This window comes from Megascapheus bottae, chromosome 3, assembly GCF_031878675.1.
Source record: "Megascapheus bottae isolate mThoBot1 chromosome 3, mThoBot2.hap1, whole genome shotgun sequence".
NCBI lineage: Eukaryota > Metazoa > Chordata > Mammalia > Rodentia > Geomyidae > Megascapheus > Megascapheus bottae.
Window position 1 is genome coordinate 68,771,644 of NC_143511.1, and position 22,949 is coordinate 68,794,592.

The following is a 22,949-nucleotide window of genomic DNA, read 5'->3' on the forward strand; positions in this document are numbered from 1 at the left end:
TTTGGGCGCTGTCCCTAAATTTTTGACTCAAGACTAGTGCACTATGACTTTAGGCCACAACTCCATTTCCAGTTTCCTGGCAGTTAATGGGAGATAAAAGTCTAACAGACTTTCGTGCCCAGACTGGCTTTGAACTGTGATCCTCAGATCTTACCTTCCTGAGTAGTTAAGATTACAGGCGTAAACCACGAGTACCTGGCCTCTCTGACTTTTGGACGTTAATTTTGTCTCAATTCTATTTTTATTTCTATGTGACAAGGTGTGCCTTATATCAGCCTTTTGTCCCTATATTATTATTTTGTTGCTTGTCCTGCTTTTTTTTTGTATTTTTTTTCTGTATCTAGAACATCAGCTTTTTGGTAGGCATTTAAATGAATGGTGTTGGCACAATAATGGATAAAGTAGATCAATAAATATTTGGATTTTAATTCCAATGGAAAATTACACACACAGACACACACACAGACACACACACACACACACACACACACACACACACACACACATTTTAGTGAAGGCAGCCTCAATGTGAGATAGGATGAACCTCAGCAATGCTAAGATCTTTCTAAGCTAGACTTTATTTGGTTGATACTGATCTCAGTACCTCAGATGTTTCTACACCTTTGGTGATACAAGATATAGCATTTGGTCCCATGAACAATATACACAGACACACATACACACACATACATTCATATTCTATAGGCCCTCATAGAATAAGATCAACCATTAAAAATGGGTTAATTCAAATATGTTTTTCCCCCCTAAATCCTCCTATGTTTAAAATGGCATACACCTACTTCTGTTTGAAATTTATACAAAGGCAGCACATCCATTTGTTGTTAAGCAATAGAGTTCTGTGGTCAGTTTTGGCTATCTCTCTTTTATTCATTTGCCCACATTTTGTGGATGGACTCATTAAGTATTTAACTACCACAGTGATAACACACCCACAATTTCTCTGAAATGTGGGCTGACTTGTTGGCCAGCCATTTGTGGAGCTGAGGCTTTTTTTTTTTTTTTTTGTCGGTCATGGGGCATGGACTCTGGGCCTGGGCATTGTCCCTGAACTCTTCAGTTCAAGGCTACTGCCTTACCCCTTGAACCACAGTATCACTTCTGGTTTTTCTAGTGTTTAATTGGAGATAAGAGTCTCATGGTCTTTAGTGCCCAGGCTAGGTTTGAACCATGATCCTCAGATCTCAGCCTCCTGAGTAGGTAGGATTATAGGTGTGAACTACCACACCTGTCTCTGAAATTTTTTGAGAGACTGTTTCACTGGCTTTCTTATTTCTCTTAAAACTTAAACTTTAAAAATAATTTCCAGCTTGTAAAACCTACATACTCATAAAAAAGAACCGTACACATTATGCACATTGGAATATGGACAAGGTGAAAATTCTTTTCAACTCTACAAACTGTTTAATTTGAGTTATCTCTTCCAACTGTTCTCTGTATTTATATACTAATGTGAATTATCATTATTTAAAATTATATATTCTGTTTTGCATCTTTAGAAATTCTCAAAGAGAAGGGACTATTTAGGCATACAGTTTATAGATAGACAGACAGACAGACAGACAGACAGACAGACAGACAGACAGATAGATAGATAGATAGATAGATAGATAGATAGTCAGTCTATGGAAATAAAGTATCTATGGAGATCTGTAAGTTATTTTCCATCCCAATATTTCTCATCTACCACATGTACACAAATATATTCAGCTCATTAATAACTATATCATTATTCATCTCCAGTTTCTTATTTCCCAAACACTAAGGCACTTTCCCCACTTACACACAAAAGGGATAATGTGGATATCTGGGCATGGTGGTACATGCCCATTTGTTTTTTGTTTGTTGTTTTGATGCCAGTCCTAGGGCTTGAACTCAGAGCCTTGGTGTTCTCCTTGAGCTTCTTTGCTCAAGACTAGTACTCATTTGCTTGAGCTACCACTCCACTTACGGCTTTAGGGTACTTAATTAGACATAAGAGTCGAATGGACGATAGAAGCATAAGGAAATGTTCAACATCACTGTCCATAAAAGGAATACAAATCAAAGCAACATTGAGATTCCACCTCACCCCAGTTTGAATGGCCATTATGAAGAAAACTAATGAATAACAAATGCTGGCAGAGATGCAAACAAAGGGAACTCAATTACACTGTTGGTGCGAAGGTAAACTTGCTCATCCACTCTGAAATGCATTACAAAGGTTCCTCAAATGAGTAAATATATGTCCCAACATATAATCCCCTAAGATCTAGCAATTGCACTTCTGGTCATTTATTGAATAGAATACAAATAATGGTACACTAAAACCACTAGCACAACCATGTTCACTGCAGTATTGTTTACCATAGATAAGATATGGAATCAGCCCAGATACCCTTCAGTGGACAAATGAATCAAGAAAACGTGGAATTCTATTCATCCAACAGAAAGAATAATATACCATTCATAAGGAAATGAAAAATGTTAAGGAAAGCAGGCTAGACCCAGAGAAACATAGTTTGCATGACTTCTCTCATTTCTGGTAGCTACAATATACCAATAAATCTACAAATAAACATACCGAATGATTAAAAAATAATGTATATGTACATGCACATATATGCACATACACATACAAACACACACACAGTGTCATGATAAATTATATACATTTCTAGACATTCACACATTGAGAACAAAGGAAGATAAGAATACGAGCAGATGACAATGGCTCCATATGTACATGTTAAATAATATTTTATGGGCTGAATTCCATAAAATTCAGTTTCTTTAGTTGCTGTTGTTATGTTTTTGTTTTCTTTTTCTTTTGTCTGTTTGTGTTTGGGAGGGCAAGGGGAGGCATAGAAAAGGTGGAATAAAAGGTGAACAAATACAACAGACATTATGTGGAAATGAACTGCAGATCTAGTGGATGGGGAAGGGAGGGAGAAACCAGAGAGAGGGAGGGATAGGGAGACATAGTTCAAAAAGAATTGTACTCATTGCCTGACTCATATAACTGTAACCTCTCTGTGTATCACCTCTACAGTAACAATTTTAAGTGTGTGTGTGTGTGTGTGTGTGTGTGTGCATGTACGTGTGTGTATGTGTGTGTGTGCGAGAGAGAGAGAGAGGAGTCTCATGGACTTTCCTGCTTTGGCTGGTTTCAAACCCTAGTCCTCAGATCCTAGCCACTTGAGTAGCTAGAACTTCAGGCATGCACCATTTCTGTGAGATTTGGGTTACCCTGGCTAGATAAGGAGATAAAGTTTTGGTAAATTTAAATAGCTTGTCAAAAATTCATATAACTCATAAGTCATGGAGTTGGTGTCTAAGCTAAGGTCTCCTTGACACTATCTTGTTTCAATAGGGAAGATGATATGCTGATATATCAGAAAGCTTCATGTGTGGGGGGGGGCAGTGTGTGTGTGTGTGTGTGTGTGTGTGTGTGTGTGTGTGTGTGAGTTTAAGGTGAATGGAAAAGAAGTAGCCAAATAGAAAAAGATGGACTCTCAAATGAAGTGGTAGAGGGAAGACTGGATCAAAAGCATAAGATAGGCGGAGTCAGCCTTATGTAGTAGAGTATAGAGATCGGAGGAGTCAGCCATGCACAGTAAAGTGTAGAATGTTCCATCCATTGTGGGAGATAGATACGAAAGAATGGATAGATGCCTTTAGAGATGAGGAAGGAAAAAGCCAGACAGAAAGTGAAAACTTGTTTGCCTTTCAAGCACAATGGAGAATAGGAGACAGACATAACTGTGTAAACATCAGATTACTGGGTAGAGTTGAGACCATGAATTTGCAGGCGTACCAGTCTAAGGATATGGAAAGAGAATTTAGAAGAAAACATTCATTTAGACTCTTCTAGGACTGAGACATTTCCAGCTGGTTATGAAGGAAAATTGATGGGTTGATCTTTATAACTCCTCTGAGTCTTTTTCTTCATCTGCTTAAATTCCTTCAAGGAGAAGATAGTATAGAGCTATTCTTTTCATGGAAATAAGTACTTTTAAATTTATTTGTAGAGCAACATACTGATTGAGAATGGATAATTAGCAGATATCATTAAAAGTCATCCTAGGACCTTAGGACTGGAGTGGTAATTCACTAAATACAGATCATCTGAAATTATTGACTTGATTAATTATTAGAGTCTCACACTGGAGAGCTAAAGGGGTGTGATGGTAAGCAGGAGAGACAAGTATCTAGTAACTGGAAGTTAAATTCCTGACATTGACCAATCTCTCACCAAATCACTGGAGTTGCTTTCCATTTGATTGCTTAATTAATTAATTAGTAAGTAGCTGTATAAAGGGGCTTTCAATTCCACAAGTCAGCCTAATGTATGTTGATCAGTGTTACCCATTGCATAGTTCTCCCCAGCTTTCCCCACTCTGCCTTTACTCAAGTGATGTTTGTGGTTTTTGTTGTTGTTGTTGTTGCTTTGTGCTAATCCTAGAGCTTGAACTCTAGGCCTGGGGTGCTGTTCCTGAGCTGTTTTGCTCAAGGCTAGCACTCTACCAGTTAAACTACAGCTCCACTTCTGGCTTTTTGGTGGCTAATTGGAGTTAAGAATCTCACTGACTTTGCTGCCAAAACTAGCTTTGATTTAAGAACCTCAGATCCCAGCCTCCTAAATAGCTAAGATTACAGGTCCATGCCACCACTGCCTAGCTGTGATGATTGTTTTTAAATGTTAAAATAGTAAAAACTTGTTGAGAAGTTTCCAAGTTGTTAGGTAGAAAATGAAAGTATTCTTCAGGCCTACACCCAAGGAACTCTCTGCTCTTCTCAACTTTTGTTTTCTTGAAGAATACATCAACTAACATTTACATAATGGTTCAGACAGTGATAATCCTGGTTTGACTTGAGTTTTTCCATGATCAGTAAATGTGATGATGAGTTTATTAATGGCATTGGACTGATGATTTTTACCATCATTATTATTATTCATTCCTTCATGATAAGCTTTGATACTTGTGTTACATTGGCTTTCATGATACATAAGTTGAAATTTTATACTTTTGAGTGGCTGGTTGTAAAAGCATCTGATTTGCCCATTCATTGAAGTGTCTTTGGAATTGCAGAAGGACTGATGCTAGGAAAGTGCTTACTGATCTACATCCACAGTTGCTCTGCAAATTGTGATTGACTAAGCTTTTTAACTCTTCCCTACTGTTCTGGTGTTTTGGGGTTTTTTGGGGGGGGGTTGGGGGGGTTCTTAAGATTAATTTGGTTAAATACATGTCTCGTGACAATTATGTATTACATTGGGTTAGCAAATAACGTCATGAGTTATATATAGTCATTTTTAATATTACTTTGTATTTGTGGATAGTTGCTGTATCTTTAATTTTTTCTATTTGTTTTGTCCTCCTCCCCATTTTTTTCTCAATTAGGCCAGCTGGTGGTTTTCATTCAACTTGTATAGTTCAAAGTAGTTGCTGGGTTCTATTACTTAATATTTTGCATCTCAATGTTCTGTCTTTATCATAATCAAATCCTTTTTTCTACTTCTGTCCTTTGTAGTTGAGTTAGATATTTGATTCATTTAGTATTATTATTTCTTACTTTATGATGAGGAGTTATTCCTTGACTTATAATTTTATTTAACTATGAAATGTCCTCTTAAAATATCACTTACAAAATTCTATAACTGACATCTTTTTCAAGTCATATTCTGCATTTGAGTTTTCATTTGTGATTACCCCACAAGTTGTTTTGGGGAATGTTAGAACGTTTCCCCAATGTTTAGAAATTTGTTTCTCACTTGAACTCAGTTTTGTTAATTATATCAGTTATATCCTCAGTTGTCTTCGTGTCATCTATACATGCTTATACCTATTTCTTGTGCCTTTTGCCATTTCTTGTGTATATGTGGATTTATTTGGTGCTACTAAGAGGGCATGAATATTTGTAATAAATCTGTGGATTGTACATTCTTCCAGGGGACCATCTTTAGCATCCTAAAAAGCTTTTTTTATCTTGAATTTGACCATGAATAATATTAATCATGAGCCTTACTTTGTTTTTTTTAATATGTTTTTGGCTAAATTATGACACATTGTACCTCTTGCTTAAAAAATGCAATGAGCTTGTTTTTTTAATCTACTTTGGGGATATTTCTAGAAGAGTTTTTCAATTTGCATGTATTGATATCACATATTGGAGTCTAATTTTATTCATTCTCTTTTATTTTAATGTTATTTTCTTTGCTTTCTGCCTTTAAGTATGTGGCCTGTGTTTTATTTGATTTCCTTCTTTAATAATGCAAAGCTATAATCTACTTTTATTTTTTCATACTAATTATATTTTTGCCTCTAATTAACGTGCAGCTAACCATTTACCTCTACTTGGAGTTTTATCAACTTTGGGAATGAAAAATATCAAGTATTTATGTCCTACTCTGAAAGTTAAGAATATTTGTTGACATATAGTGTATTCTAATGCTTCCTTACTCACCTCTTCATTTCGTTATAATAGTTAAGGATTTTTTCCACTTCTGCATCTTCTATGGTTATTATGGAATAATTTTTGCTATTATAATTATTACATTTGAAGGATTACAGTTGCATTTTGCAAGTATTATATTCTTCCACCTTAGTTTAAATGGATTCACTGCAGGTAGCCTCTGTTTAGCTGCACATTTCCTGTGCTGTTGTTACAGTCATGGTAATGGAGGCGGTGGTGATTCTGGTGGTGTCAGTACTGGGGATTGAACTCAGTACTTCCTGGTCTATTGTTTGTTCCCCTTATGACTGGTGTTGTACAGCGTTTAGTTGGTTATTAAAAGCTAAGAATCTCACACATGTGTCTGCCCAGGTGGGCTCCAGTCCAGATTATCAGACCTTATCCTCCTGAATAGTTAAGGTTATAGATGTGAGCCAATACTTCCCAGGAACTTTGCTCTATTTGAGACTTTGAGACATACATCTGGTGGAGGGTTTGAGGAAGAGTTATTCAAGAGCTGCAGTCCTATTTATTCAAATTAGGAGAAAACAAACGTACATATATAATTTTTTTATTTATTTTATTTTTTTTCTATTTCCTGGAATTAATTTTTTTCTTCATATTTTTTATTGTAATTAATAGAAGGGTCACATTATATTCACCAGATAGAAAGTACATTACTTCACAAATATTGATACCCTTTTTCATGTCATGGTCCCCATTTTATATATAATATTTTAAAAATTCAGGGCCTAGACACTGTCTCTTAGTTGTTTCACTCAATGCCAGCACTTGACAACTTGAGCCACGGCTCCATTTTCAGCTTCTTGTTGGTCAATTGGAGATATGAGTCTCATAGCCTTTTTTTCCCAGGCTGACTTTGAACTTCCATCCTCAGATTTCAGCATACCAAGTAGCTAGGATTATAGACATGCACTACGAGTGCCCAGCTATTACTTTTAAATGTGGTTGGGAATCTAGTTAAGAACGGAATGCTTTGTGTCCTTGTTCACTCAAGAGGCTGTTTCTGTCATTGAATGATACAAGTAAAAAGTTAGAGGCCACCTGTCTCTCCTCACTGTCCCTGAACAGTTTCCAGATGTCTGTTATGAGGATCCAATGTGCCTTATGGAAACCCTGTAACTTCCCTAAGATGTCTCACTTTTCCTGATTCTATGTTCATTCTTCCTAGAACGTCAGCTACCTGATTTCCTCAGCTATGTTCTATCAAGGACTTGAGCCTATTTTGTTTTGTTTTGCTGTCTCTACAGTACTTTTATCTGTATATGGGATCTCTCCACTCAGGCCTCATCTGTCATCTCCCTTTCTGCTTTCATCTAGCTGTCTTGCTCATCTGCATTTGCTCAATGTTTTGATAACTGTTGTCCATATCCTTTTTGGTTTTTGGTTTGTGGACCATACATTTTTTAACTTTAATATATTTGCTAGTTCTGCAATATTATTTGTCATCACTTTCTTCAAGTGCCAGCTACCTTCTTTCATCTGATTCTGCTGCCTTTGCATCTTGCCTTTGATCTCCTCTTCCATAGACCCAATTAATTGTTGTTTGTAATTTTCTTCTGCCTCCTGTTCTTTCAGAATATATTGTTCCTGCACTGATCTTTTCAATGCTATTTTTTTCTTTCTGTTACCTTTTCCCGCAGTGCATTTTTTTTTCTTATCTTTGATTGGGACATGCCTATTAGAACTTCCTCTTGGCTTCCAAATAATGAGGGCACTATTTCTTGAAATATCTTTCTTAATGAGGTATCCTTCAGTGGGTAGAGTGCTAGCTGGTGAGTGAAAGCATCAAATACCAAGTTCGAGTCCCAGTCTTGAGTCTTAAAAAAAAAAATTGAAAGAAATATCCTTTTTTTTTTTTTTTGCCAGTCCTGGGGCTTGAACTCAGGGCCTGAGCACTGTCCTTTGGCTTTTTCCTCAAGGCTAGCACTCTGCCACTTGAGCCACAGCACCATTTCTGGCTTTTTGTATGCATGTGGTACCAAGGAATCAAACCTGGGTCTTCGTGAATGCTAGGCAAGCACTCTACCCCTAGGCCAAAATCCCAGCCCCCAAGAAATATCATTTTTAATGCCTGCTCAATTTTCTTCTTAGAGCCTGAGTCTTGATGTTGTGGGGATCTCTCTCTCTCTCCCTCTCGCTCTCTCTTGCTCTCTTTCTCTTTCTCTCTCACCTGTTCCCATTCTTTTTTGGAGTCCTTAGCAGTCTTAGCAGATTCTAGAACATGGTTAATGAATGTTATGCCTGAACTCTATGTTTTAAGTCCTATTTTCTATGTCTATTGGTTTATATGGCTACAGTTTCCTTTCTATTTCCTCTCAGTTAGCCAAACTTTTCTTTGCATTTTGATACACTTAGAGACTTAAAAAAAAAAAAAACAACTTCTTTGTTAGCTTAAAGTGAATATCCTTTCTTTGAGAGATTTTTCAAGTACTTTTGTGTCTTTTTTTTTTTTTTTTTTTTTTTTTGCCAGTCCTGGGCTTGAGCTCAGGGCCTGAGCACTGTCCTTGGACTTTCTCAAGGCTAGAGCTCTACCACTTGAGCCTCAGCACCACTTCCGGCTTTTTTCTATGTATGTGGTACCAAGGAATCGAACCCGGGTCTTCAGGCATGCTAGGCAAGCACTTTAACCACTAGGCCAAACTCCCGGCCCCTACTTTTGTGTCTTTAGATGTTTCTTAGTGGGTTTAACTCTGAATTACAGCTTTAGTGCAAAAATCCAATGACCATTTCAAGAACAGGGGTGTTTTCTTACAAGATTTTATTCACCACAAAAGTTTTCTATTGGGGCCAGGAGTTTGGCCTAGTGGTAGAGTGTTTGCCTATTATGTATAAAGACCCAGGTTGGATTACTTCGTACCACATACATAGGAAAAGCCATAAATGGTGCTGTGACTCAAATGGTAGAGCTCGAGCCTTGAGAAAGCCCAAGGACAGTGTTCAAGCCCTGAGTTCAAGCCCCAGGACTGGCAAAAAAGAAAAAAGCTTTCTATTGTACAATAATCTAGGGACTTAAGGATTTACCCAGTTCTTAGTGTCTTCTGGAGAATATGTTGTCTTTGTTTTTGTTTTGTTTTCCTTTTTCTTGGTGCTGATACTAGAGCTCTGGTTTGGCTTTTTCCATTTAAGGCTAGGGCTCTGCCATTAGAGCCACACCTCCAATTTATGCTTTTTGCTGGACAGCGGGAGGTAACAACCTCTCAGATTTGTCTATCCAGGCCTAGGATCCTCAGATCTCAGCCATCTGAATAGCTAGGATTATAGGCATGAACCATCTGTACCTGGTATTGGCAAAAATATTCTCGATTTCTGTGGGTTTCCATGTCTCATGTGAGAGAACTCCAGGACACCATATTACAAACAATTCTGAGGGTTTTAAGGGTGATAAGTATTAGTATCAACATTGCATTAGCCACATCATTCATTGTTTTAAAGACAGCATTTTCTCATATATATATATATATATATATATATTCTCTTACTTGCTACTAATAGTTGGCTTCACAAATTAGTATCTTCCCATTTAATTAGTAAATAGGATGAATATTTAGAAATATTAGTAGTCTTCTTTTTGTCCTTAAGAACTGTACTACACAGCTATTAGTGTGTTTGTTTATTTATTTATTCATTTATTTATTGCCAGTCCTGGGCTTGAGCTCAGGGCCTGAGCACTGTCCTTGGACTTTCTCAAGGCTAGAGCTCTACCACTTGAGCCTCGGCACCACTTCCAGGTTTTTTCTATGTATGTGGTACCGAGGAATCGAACCCGGGTCTTTGTGCATGCTAGGCAAGCACTTTAACCACTAGGCCAAACTCCAGGCCCTAGTGTATTTATTTAATCGTTGGTATTTTAATGTATGGTTTCAATACAGTGTGCAGAGACTACGCTATTCTGGTTAGTGGTTTCAGGTAGTTTCATACTGGAAGGAAAATGGAGCTTGGTCTTAAATCTCCTCTCCATCAGAATTCCCCTGAAATCATGGGAAAGTAGATTGTTTGGTCTTATCTTCCAACTGGTTCAAGCCTGTGCTAGAACCTGGAAATCTGCATTTTTAATGAAATTTCCTATTGTGACTGATGCTACTGATGCAGGGACCAGACTTCAAATATTAAGAATGAAAACTGTCAAGCTCAGCACTGATAGCTCATGCTACTCAGGAGGTTGAAATAGGAGGATCTCAGGTTGTTGCCAGCCAAGGTAGAAAAACATGTGAGGCTCTTATTTCTAATTAACCAGCATAAAGCTGGAAGTAGAGCTGTGATTCAAGTGGTAGAGCACCAGCCTTAATGGAAAAAAAAAAAAGCAACAGCTTCTGTTCTAATGAACAGAGATGGAAATTTCAACGTCTTCTTATTAGAGTGATAATGCCCCCCCTTTGCCTTTGTAAGACAGTCAGATGATCAATTAACAGAGACAAATGTTTCAAGTTGCATTTACTTTGAATGCACTATTGATTTCAATTAACCGCTGGCATCAGCCATATTCTGGTTTGGTTGGTCTGAGCCATTTACTAGGTAGGCTGTAAGGAGGTTGGCCTCCTTTCCAGATGTTAGCAGGACTGATGGCTCTTCTTTCTGCTTTACATGGAACTGACTGGTGTTTCCAGACACCCCTAAGGCTCTTCACTGACTTTGTTGGCAGTGCACGTTATCCATAAGAAACAAGACAATGTTTCTCCTGGGGTAGATTTGGCAGGCACACAGTTACTACATAACCTTGTTCTGATTCCATGAGGTTAGAATTTGAAGAAAGATAATTCAGTGTTATAGCTCTTGTTCTGCTGTGCATACCTTTGTCAGCAACTTTCAGACTTTCAAATGTGTTTCCAGAGTATGAACACACTGCTTGCATGCCTAAGAAGTTCTCGGAACAGTCAAATAGATTTTGTACTATTTTTGGTTACCCTCCTGAGTGTGAATTCATGGCAGAAGAGAGACACTGGGGTGATTCTGGAATCTGTATCCCTAGTGAAGGAAGATGCTTATGACTGAGAATCTGTGAAGCATGGATTTTTTAGTGTGAATTGTTGTGAATAAACTGAATAGCGATATAGAGCATCCTTACTGCCAAGTTCCTTTCTCAGATCATGAAATTTAAGTTTTTAAAATCTTCCTTCCTTCCTTCCTTCTTTCCTTCCTTCCTTCCTTCCTTCCTTCCTTCCTTCCTTCCTTCCTTCCTTCCTTCCTTCCCTCCCTCCCTCCCTCCGTCCCTCCCTCCCTCCTTCCTCTCTTTCCTCCTTCCCTTCTTTTCTTTCACTCTCTTCTTTCTTTCTTTCTCTTTTATTTCTCCCTCCTTCTCCTCCTCCTCCTCCTCTTCCCCCTCCTCCTCCTCTTCCTTTTCTTCTTCTTTAAACTTTTCCCCAGCTCCTGATAATTTGCATTCTAGAAAGCTTGGCCAGGCTGATTCTTTTTTTTTTTTTTTTTTTTTTGCCAGTCCTGGGCTTGAGCTCAGGGCCTGAGCACTGTCCTTGGACTTTCTCAAGGCTAGAGCTCTACCACTTGAGCCTCAGCACCACTTCCGGCTTTTTTCTATGTATGTGGTACCGAGGAATCGAACCCGGGTCTTCATGCATGCTAGGCAAGCACTTTAACCACTAGGCCAAACTCCCGGCCCCCAGGCTGATTCTTGAGACCTTAATTCATTATCTGAAAAATGACGATGTGGGACCCAGATTGGACTAACTAGTCTTTAAAAATTATATGTGATTATGTGAGTGCCATGAAATTATAGATAACAGTGAATTTTTTTCCTGTTTTAAGGAAGGCACAGGTAAATATATTGTTTCAATGTTTTGCAGAGAGGCTAAGGAGGGAAAACTTGGTATACGTGGTACACTTCTGTCAAACTGAAAATACTAACATGTTCTTAATATACAAGGGGGGAAATTGATTCTCAGGCTCCCCAGAATGCTTTGCAAGCATGGTTTGGTGGTGGGGATGATCTCAGGTGTCATCACACTTTACAGTAGCTTAGGAGTGAGTTTGGTAGAACACCTTCTTCATAGGAAGGATGGTAGAGGAGAATGGTCCTAACTTAAATATGAAGGACAAGGGCTGTGAGTGCTTGGTATCACAGTAGTTAACTAGCTAATCAGGGTGCTGTGGTTCATAAGCTTCATTAGTTGGAGTGGAAAGTGTCATAGAAAAGGTTTTGGTTTTTTTCTGGTGACAGGAGCTCCTTGGAATTGCTTAAGTTCCTAAACATTTACTCTGAGTTGGTACCATTGGTTAGTTTTCTCCTAGCAAAATAGATATACAGTTAGTCATTTACACTACAAATCAAATAAGAGCACTTCATTAGTTCTTTTAAAGAGTGAGTTTGGGTAGTCTAGGGGTCCAGCACTTGAAAGAAGATAAATTTTATACATCGAAGAGAAGATACACATTGTGTTATTAGCAGATATTTTTTGTTGGAGACCACATGCTGTCAACTTGTAACCATTTTGAATGACATTGACCTAAGTCCTGGGGACTCAGTAAGTCCCCAGATAATCAACAGTGTAAGGACCCTCACACTAAGAAGGCTGCAATGCTCAGATGCCTTCATCTAGAGTTTTCTTTGACAATTTTTGTAAAATATGCAGATCAGAAAAATAAAACTTAAAAAACTCATGGCAGTTACAACTGTACAACTTGCAACTAAGAAATAACTTGTTGATCATTTGAGTCAGAAACTCCTTAGTCAGGACCCTAGAAAAGACTTGAAAAAGGCAGGTAGGTTATATGAAGAGATTGAAAGTTCCTAGAGATCACTTGTGGGAGGATTTCCAACCTCAACACCATTGACATTTTGAGTCAGATCATTCTTATGTGAACCATCCTATACATCATAGAATGTTTAGCAGCATCCTTCGTGTCCACCCATTTGATGCTGGTTGCATTCCCTCATCTGGTTATGCTAACTGAAACTACCTATGAATATTGCCAAATAATCCTAGATTGGGAGTGATGGTGTTAAAAACAAAAATTGCCCAATGCAGAGAGGAATTTAGCTTTTATGGCCATTTTTTTTAAAAAAACAATTGGTTAAAATACTATCATTTAATATCTTTGATTCGTTAATTTAGCCACTCTTTTATTTATTCAACTTTTATTTGCTGAGTGCTTATTGATTCTCCAGAACTAAAAAATCTCATTGTGAATAAGACAGATATTTAAGACAGAGACAGATCTCTTATTGTGACAGGTAGAGAAAAACAAATATTACGTCAAAAAGGAAGGAAATAAAGAAGCATCAAAGAAAGTGTGTTTGTTTGTGTTATTGTTGTGAATGGGTGTTCAAGTTCTTAAGGAAAATAACATTAGATGGAGGTGTCATGGAAACACCTTTGAAAGAACAGCCTTTGAACATGAACTTGAATAATGAAGAGGCAGGCACATATAGATTGACAACTTTATGACTTTGAAAAATAATAAGTAAGTGAATGAATTTAATCATGAAAATCTTTTAAAATATGAAAAGGTAAATCTTTTAATACAAGTTCCTCATTCAACAAGGATGAACATCATAATCTGATCTTTTCACTTAGAATAAATGATTAATGGCTTTAAAAATATTATTCAAGGTAAAGATTGAAGGTGTAAACATCACACTGTCACTTTTGGCTTTAGTGGCCTGACAACAAATTCTTTAATTGGCTAGATTGTCATTTCTGCAATTTCTATTTTATGAACTGCTCAATAGTGAATAACTCCAAAGAACCAAATTAGACAAAAGTAGGATTTATCAGTAAGAATTTATAGAATATCAGGGTTTGTTGTATAGTTGAACATTAGGATGGGTTTTTTTAAGTATGTAGTTTTATTGCTATTCTTAAGTGTTGACAGAGGGGTTACCATTTCACAATTTGAATAATGTGTACATTTCTCTTTTGCACAATGTCACAACTTCATTCACTTTTCCACAGTTTCTCCCTCTTATCTCTGCCTATGTAAGTGAGTGTTTTTATACCATAATAAATTCTATCCATCTATGTTGGCAGTCAAATGTCTATGTTTTCTGCTTAGTTCTTGCAGTGCAGCAATTACCAATAGCAAACTTGAAAAAAAAAATAGGTGGAGGATTACAAGAAAAGAAATTCTTCAGTTGTCCTTAAAAAGATCTAATACCCTAGGGTAAGTCACAAAATGTGTTTTCTGTCTATTAATTTGATGAAACAAAGGTTGGAAAACCGATGGATTTAAATGAATCAGATAGTCAAATCAGCCTTGTGAATGCTTCTACTACATGTAGAGGCCAAGTGGAGAGGAAAAATAATTTTTTGTGCACAGTCTTGAAACTGTTTATGGTCCATACAGATCCACCCATTGTTAGCTTTTCTAGAAAGCAGGCTCTGAGGACTTTCACCCTGTTGCCCTCCACAAGGAGCCATGGTGTAGAGAAAAACAAACAGAGAAAGGGTATCAATGTATGTGAAGTAATGCACCTTCCATCTGGCGAATGTAATATAACCCTTCTATTAATTACAATAAAAATTATATGAAAAAAAAGAAAAACAAACAGGTAGAGATCTCCAGGTACCAGGCTTAGGTAGTCACTGTTTGGTCACTGTTTGGCCTACCTCTATTGATAGGTAGCTGTGTGTCAATAGTTACCTAAGTTGCTGGGTGCCAGTGGCTCACACCTGTAATCCTACTCAGGAGGCTGAGATCTGAATATCTTAGTGCAAATCTTGCTCTGTCAGGAAAGTCTCTGAGACTGTTATCTCCTATAAACTACTCAGAAAAAAAGCTGAAAGTGGTGCTGTGGCTTAAGTGGTAGAGCACTTGCTTTGAACACAAAAACATTCAGGGACACTGCCCAGGCCTTGAGTTCAAGCATTGACAGGCAAAAAAAAAAAAGTGACTTGTCAGAAATTGCTCACTTAAATGCTTATTTATATATTTTAATGGATGCATAGTGATTATACATATTATTGGGGTGCTCTGTAGCATTTCAGTACATTGTATTGCAGCACATATATTTAGTATGTAACAATCAGATCAGAATCATTACATATCTGTCACGGCATGTCATGGTGTAGCTCAGTGGTAGAGTGCTTATCTGACATGTGTAAGGTGTTTGAGTCCATCCCAGACTTTTCCAATGCGGAAGTTATACTTCCTGTCCAGTGGTACCGTGTATTCATTAACTATCTCTAGCTATCCTTTCCTCCCTCTGCAATACATTTCCCAGGGTCTATTCCTTTGTACCAGCTTTAGCTTCCACATATAAGAGAAAACATCTAGTATTTATCTTTCTGTGCCTGACTTATTTTACTAAACACACTGTGCTTTGGGTTCTATTCATGTTACTGAAAATGGACTTGTCTGAATTTTTGGAGCCAACCATAAGTGAAAAAGTCTCCTCAGAGATTAGATTAGGACTTTTTTATGGGCTATTCTCAAATTAAAAAATAAAAAGTTCTGGCAAATCTTCTTATATCCTCCACAGAGCAGCAGCCACATGCCATGGTTTTCTTTGAGAACAAGGTAAGTTGTTAAAACTCAAACCATCAAAGTAAGTGAGGCTTGGATCTCGAAAGCCAGGAACAGTTTGGACCATAAAGACATGTCTATGGCTGGAAAACAGCCAGGCTCACAAACTCACAGGGAAAGCAGTCAGTGTACATTTTTCATCTTTCCTGAGGGAGAAGATGACTTTTACTGTAGATTCTGCTTACTCTGCGTCTTAATCAGTTCTGTAATGAGGACCCAGCAGCATATCTGCAACTTCCCTTTAATTTTACAATTTTTATAATGAGAGTGCTTGTAATGTGGAAAGTGTTGGTAGAAACCCAGCCAGCATTCTGAAGAGTCTCTAAAAGGAGCACTATGATTTGTTTCTGTCTCTCCTGTGTGGGAGAGAACAGAAATCAGTTACCTCTCATTCAAAATAAAATGCGAAAGCAAGAATGGTTTCAAAAGTTTCCCAGGAACGTCCGCATGAACTCATGACATTTCAGAGCATTCCTCTGTCCTTATCATTTCTAATATATTTATTTGACAGCAAGAATAGTTTCCCATTATTTGCAAGAACACGACGAACCAGACTGTCATTTGTCCTGGTTGCATTTTGAGAAATGGAGTGTAGGAGAGGCATTGTCATTTTTGTTGCTAAAGCCACAAAATTGTCCAGACTCTTCTCAGAATTAATAGTTATCTGGTGAACTACAGGTACCCCCTTTACAGACAATGAAGTCTAAGGCTACTAAGATACCACCCTGCTTCCTTCCTTTCTTTTCTTGTCCCTTTTTCCCTTTTATCTTCTTGTTCCAGTCACACGTTTCCTTTTTCTAAGGACAGGGGAGTTGGCAGACTGCCTATTGGCCAGTTGGCCTCCATTAGCTTTGTATCATTGCAAAGGAATGCACGAATTCTCTGCAAGGTCTGTGGTATCTCCTTCTGTGTTAGACACTTGCTACCTGCTTTCATAACATGTCATTCAGCCAAGAATCACTTCTTACTTATATCTCTGGCATTTTCCCCCCTGCACTTGGGTCATGTCCCTAAATGTTCATCTCATTTGAGTGACCCTCCCAAAAGCATCTGCTATGAAATATTAGTCTAGCATACACTATACTACTTGAAAACTTTCTGCAGGAGAGCAAGCATTCCTAAAATAAGAGATAATCTAAAGATTAGCATCTTGGTCCAGGTGATTGGATTATCAATCTTCGAGTTGTCTGCTTCAGACTTGGTGCTTGTCTACAAGGCCTCACATATGGACCAGGCCAGCCCCATACAACAGAGGCTACATGCCTTGTCAGAACTTGCTCTCATGGTATTTCCTGGCTACTATTTAAATTCAATTTCATGTGGAGGGTTACATGAGTGCAAATTAATCCTTTCTCTTCTGAAAATTTGGTTTGGAAGAACAGCTGTGTCTCTCTTCAGAATTCCTTAATTATTTATCCTCCCTGATATGTTAGACCTTTCAAGAGCACACAGAATGGCTTAGATCATGTAGCAAACAGCATAAACATTTGATAGGACATTTGAAGACACCAGTCTATAGTCATCGTACCAAATACAGTGTGATGGATGGTGATTGCTAGATATTGGGAGTTCTGTTTTTGGTTTTGATAAAAAAACAAACAAAGGATAAAAACTATAACACAAGTATATTTTACTTTAGCTTCTCTATTCACTGCCTTTTAAAAAGATGCATTTAATAAACTTCAAGTTAGCAAATGATTATGGGATATGGAACACTCCTCATTGCTAATAAGAGCTACCAGTAGCATTCCCAAGTTGATTAAGTTGTTGCCCTATTACTTAGAATCTGGGGCTTGCAATTAGAAACATCAGCCTCTTAATGTCCCCCCACACACACATTGACATCATCCTATCCATCACCTTTGATCTGTAAATGCATTTGTTGTCAAGAAGCTCTTGAAGTGTCTACTTTTTCTGTATTTTGATTACTCCAAGGTTGATGCATTTCACTACCTGCTCTTGGGGTTTCCATTCTTGGAAAGCAAGTAAAGGGCATCCAAAAGGTGCTAACCAAAACCCCTTCTTAGAATTGTGACTGAAGGCAACTGGGGAACCAGTGTCTTAGAAATGAAGGTAGGAGTCTGGAGTGGACAGGAGAAAAGTACCTTATAGTGAATATGGATCTATTTCTCACAGGCTTTAAAGGTTATAATTAGCTGCTACTAAATCACATGGCTGTGGGGTTTCACATCTTTATTTCTGGTCTGCAGTCCTTTAGTCAAAGAATAAGTTAGAACAGGGTCAGGACTATGTGTTTTCATTTGATTCCTTCCTAAAACCATGTGGATATTGGCTTGAGGGCCATCTCCTGGTCATCAGGCTTAAAGAATAGTGTTTGCCAGTCTGACCTGGACAAGAGTTGATGGTGGCAGGCTTGTGAAAATGCTAAGCAACATCAAGGATACCTTCTCTTCCAGTGACACCTGAGCAGTAAGTTGGAAGGACAAAGGGAGGAACCTATGGCTTATTTCCTTTCTCCTTCCCAGGTAGAAAAATATAAGCTCAGAAAGTTGGCAGGCATTTTTGAGATTGAGAAAGAGTAGCTTGTGTCATAATATCCTTTCTCGTGTTCCAGTGTGTCTATTCCAGATCCTTAACACGATATCTAGATGTGTTTTCAAGAGATTGTCCAGCATGCATGACTGGGTTTAGAGTGTCTCCCTCACTCTTCCTTTCCCTTTTCCTCTCTCACTCTCCCCCCTACTTTCTTTTCAGACCTTAATCATATGGGTTTCCCTTCAAAACCTCACATTTTTAAATCTGCAAACTATCATGGTAAAGAACCCAACCACTAAAAATAAGCAGTTTGAAGATACAAACAATTGGGGTGATAGCTAGTTAGGGCTTGTAGAGTGACACCTGGCAGGTAGAAGCACAGGTGGCATCCAGAGTCTAGTTATCTGTTGTCTGTCATAGTTATCTGGCCTTGAAGAACCTAGGAATACTGCAGTGGGGGTAAGAGATGGAGGCGTTTGTATGAGTTGTAGATTGATCTCATCATTTCTGGAAGCACTTCTTTTTAGTTAGTTTTGGAAACATTTTTTTTTCTGCTTTTGATTAAGCTGATTTGGTAAGTAAGAAAAAAAAATAACGCTTATACAATTGTTATTAAATGAAGTCGATAGGAGATGAAAGCTTTTGCTTTCTGTCATAATTTTGTAGCACGTCTGTGTCAAGGTTAATTCTTAGGGTTGTTTTTCTTCTGACTAATTGAAACAATCTATGCCGATGTTCAGCTTGTCACCTTTAGTCTCATGATTGGATTCGTGGAGGATTATTATCTGCTGAAAAGTAAAAAACAACTTTTTTTTGTTGATGAATGAATAAGTAATTTGCTAGGGCTGGTATTTTCTGTTGCTATCCATTCCTACTTTCCTTCTCCTCCTACTCTTTTTGCCAGAGTAGACATCCACAGTCTCATAAACATATCAAGTTTCTGCTTCTTTGATTGTTTGGGCCATGCCAGCAATTTCTGTTTTCTTCTTCTGTCAGCATCTTCAGAAGAAATGTGTACACAAAGGCAAAATGGCTTTCAAAGTAGGCAACATTCTCATTTCAGTGCAGGTGCAGACATCAAATTGAAGGCCATTCTTTCTACCTGCTGCTGGTTCCATCAGCAGCCTGGAGATTAACCTCTTCTAAGGCTCTGAGCTATTTTTGAGGTCAAGACTGCAGTAACATTAAAGCTAGAACCCATTAGAAAATCACTTTCATCATCTCTTCTTTTTCTAAATCAGTGGTTCATATATATATATATATATATATATATATATATATGATTTCATAACCCTTTAATCTCCTTTGTAGCCAGACCAAGAAGACTGTGTCTGTATCCAGTGAGGTGAGTATCCTTGATAACAGTTTCAGAGGACACCACCAAAGATTTTTAGAGAGTGAATCAAGAGATGAATTTTCATCCTCTGGGTGAATGACTTAATACAGAAAGGTACCCTGCTGTTCTCATATACAGCTATAATTTTTTGTTGTGGTTATGCAGACCAGGCTTAAACTTTCCAAAAGACACACAGCAGAAAGCCCTTTGTTGCATTATTTCTAAAGGCTTGAAGTTTTGAAGGGAAGAGATTTTGTTTTCCTCTGCCACACAATGGAGCTTTCAGAGAACCTCTTTTAAAAGGAATAGCTACTGCCTTTGTGTTGGAGGGTGTGTCTTTTGGCAGGGTCTGCTGATGCAGACAGACTGGCTGGTGATTAACAAAGGTCATTAGACTTTGGAATCTGGCAAGCCTCATCGGATGGTATGTCTTCTGAGAGGGGAAAGATGGCTATGAGTCAGGAAGTCAAGACATTCTGGAGGTGCCCCCAGATTACAGCCCCAAATCCTTGTGGACAACAGGGTCTGTGGTTCAGGGTCCATCTTGTTTGTGATCCAGTGCTCTGTTGGGAATTAACAAACCAGCACATAGTCATGAAATTAAAATAAAATAAAAACAACAACAACACAACCTTTGGAGATCTTTATGAATGACCTTTCAGGAGGAGCTGGGTGCTGCTTTTTTTGGAATGAAATGTAAACACTTAATTCTTCGTTGGGGAGGAGAAGAGCTGAGGAGAAGCCTAGCCTGCCTGGGTAGCGTTTACTTCTGCTTGTCAGCCAGCCTAGCAGAATTCAAGAGAAAGAGAAGCCATGTTGTCCACGGGAGAAGAAGCTCTAAGCTAAAATGGCTGCTCCTAAAGCTTAGAGGACTAGGGCAGCTTAGTGAGTCTTAGAGCTTCTGTGACGCAGGAGCTCCTATCTCTTGAAAGTGTGATAAACACATTCAGCAGAGCTGTGGCTTGTTTGGCTGAGATGAAAGGACTAAGCTGGGGGGGCGGGGGGATTGGAAGTGCACACTGAATGATCTGCTCTTTTTTTTTTTTTTTTTTTTTCCCTGTGAAGTGTTCTAAATGCAGGAGTCGTCTGCACCATGGAAAAATTTGTTTTCAGGTCTAATGGACTGTGCGAAAGGAGAAGTGGGGTGGGGCCTTGGTGACTGCTGTAATTTGATCCAGAGCTGATAGCAACCTCTTCCACACAATTTGGGTTGGTGCTTAGACACAAAAGCTTGTGTATCTGGAATATTGAGACTTCGTTAGCGGAAAGAGAGTCTGGTGCACAGTTCAGGGTTTATTGAGAAAAATAAATAAAAGGATAAATTGCAAGAAGAGGAGTTGAATATCTGTGTCTCTCTCTGCAAGCTCAGGCTACTCAGAGCTGGACGTGCCAGAAGTTCTTTTAACAGGCAACCAGGAGGAGCATTCTTTCATAGAAAATTGTCATGTCTGTGTCTCCTTGCATGACACTGAATGAATATTACTGGACTTTGTTCCTTTGCAGAAATCACTTATTTTTCATTTAAAAAAAAAGGAAGGTACAGAAAATTGTGTCATAAAATAGATCTGGCTCTTGCTTTAGTTCTTGGACATCTGGTTCTAGATTATGACTCAGTAGAGTTTGTAGTGAACTTTATGAAGTAACTCACTCATGAAGGTAAAAACTGGGTATCCTGAGGTAACATGTATATTTAGATCGGAAGGATGATACCTTTCTAATCTAGGTACACTTCCCTTTCTTCTATACCAGGTCCACAGCTTCTTGTATCTCAGTATATAATTCATGTCTATAGTAAAGAGGGAAAAGACAATGTTACAATTTAGAAAAACTTCTTCAAAATGTCCAGTTCTTATCTTAATGTAAATTGAGGTGCCAAAGTGAAGTGTAAAGCTAGAACCTGGATTGCCACCTAAATTTGTTTGAAAACCTCACAAGAAATGTTTTATGGCCTGATTAGATGGATGAGGTTGTTTTGTTTTAATTGGTAGGTAGTAATGAGCAAATAATCATTTAACTCATGTGTAAGAAACAGGGGGCAACTAGATTAGTTGGAGAAGGAAGAGATGAACCTATGTATTGTCAAGATATTAAATTAATAAAAGTGATCAACTTTTTAATGCCACTCCCAAGATTTGATCCTGTTCTATCATTTCGTACTAGAATACCAATATAATAGCAATATTAAAATGACTAACCAAGATTGAGATTTGACTCCCCCACCACTAGGTCATCTTTCCTTCTAGTTCAAAAGAAAATGAGTCCAAAGTAGCACTAAAGTCAATATTAAGTTACCAAGAAATTTGAATTTAGTGCAGAAGTTCCGAAACTGTAAAAACTTTTGAAGTATTAAGGTTCCTTTGAGAAATGACCTTTGAGGATATATCAAGCCTGAACACATTTATCTGGATTTTCTTTCCTTCTTTGAAGTTATGAAGCCAAGGACATCTCTATTGTGTCTGCTTGCCTTTCTTTGGCCAATGCACCAGTTGGCAAATCCAAGGAGGAGCAATGTACTGATGATCCTGGAGTTTGTCCATGAGTCCCTGGGTGGGCCCCTTGGCATGGGTTGTGTGCTGGGCACATTCTTTACACTTTGCTCTGACTTGTGCCTCAGGTTCCTGATGTGAGAGGGTAGCCCCGGATCATGGAAGTTCTTCAGTGTGATGGCTGTGACTTCAGAGCCCCATCTTACGAAGATCTCAAAGCACATATTCAGGATGTCCACACAGCATTCCTGCAGCCCACTGATGTTGCTGAGGACAATGATAATGAGCCCCGATCCGGGTCCATGAATGCTGGTAATCAGACAGAAGTGGAGTTTTCTTCAATAAAGGATGAATTTGCCATTGCAGAGGATTTATCAGGTAATTCTATACTACTAACTCATATATATATATATATTATATATATATTTTTTCCAGTCCTGGGGCTTGAACTCAGGGCCTGAACACTGTCCTTGGGCTTTCTCAAGGCTAGGGCTCTACCACTTGAGCCTCAGTACCACTTCCAGCATCTTCTATGTATGTGGTACCAAGGAATCAAACCTGGGTCTTTGTACATGTTAGGCAAGCACTCTTACCAGTAGGTCAAGCTCCTGGCCACTAACTGATATATTTTAATTATACTCTCTTTTTTTTTTAAAGCCTGTAGCCATGGTTCTTAGTAT

General features: G+C 38.2%; 1 protein-coding gene across 2 annotated transcripts in view; it reads left to right on the forward strand.

The window, feature by feature from the left end:
- Positions 1 to 22,949, forward strand: part of Znf462 (zinc finger protein 462) — a 143,669-nt gene that overhangs the window by 36,847 nt on the left and 83,873 nt on the right. For both annotated transcript variants that reach the window (XM_090330385.1, XM_090330386.1), the window contains exon 2: positions 22,398 to 22,647. In XM_090330385.1, coding sequence (XP_090186511.1) covers positions 22,428 to 22,647 — 220 coding nt within the window. In that variant the 5' untranslated portion in view covers positions 22,398 to 22,427. The remainder of the gene's footprint in view (positions 1 to 22,397; positions 22,648 to 22,949) is intronic.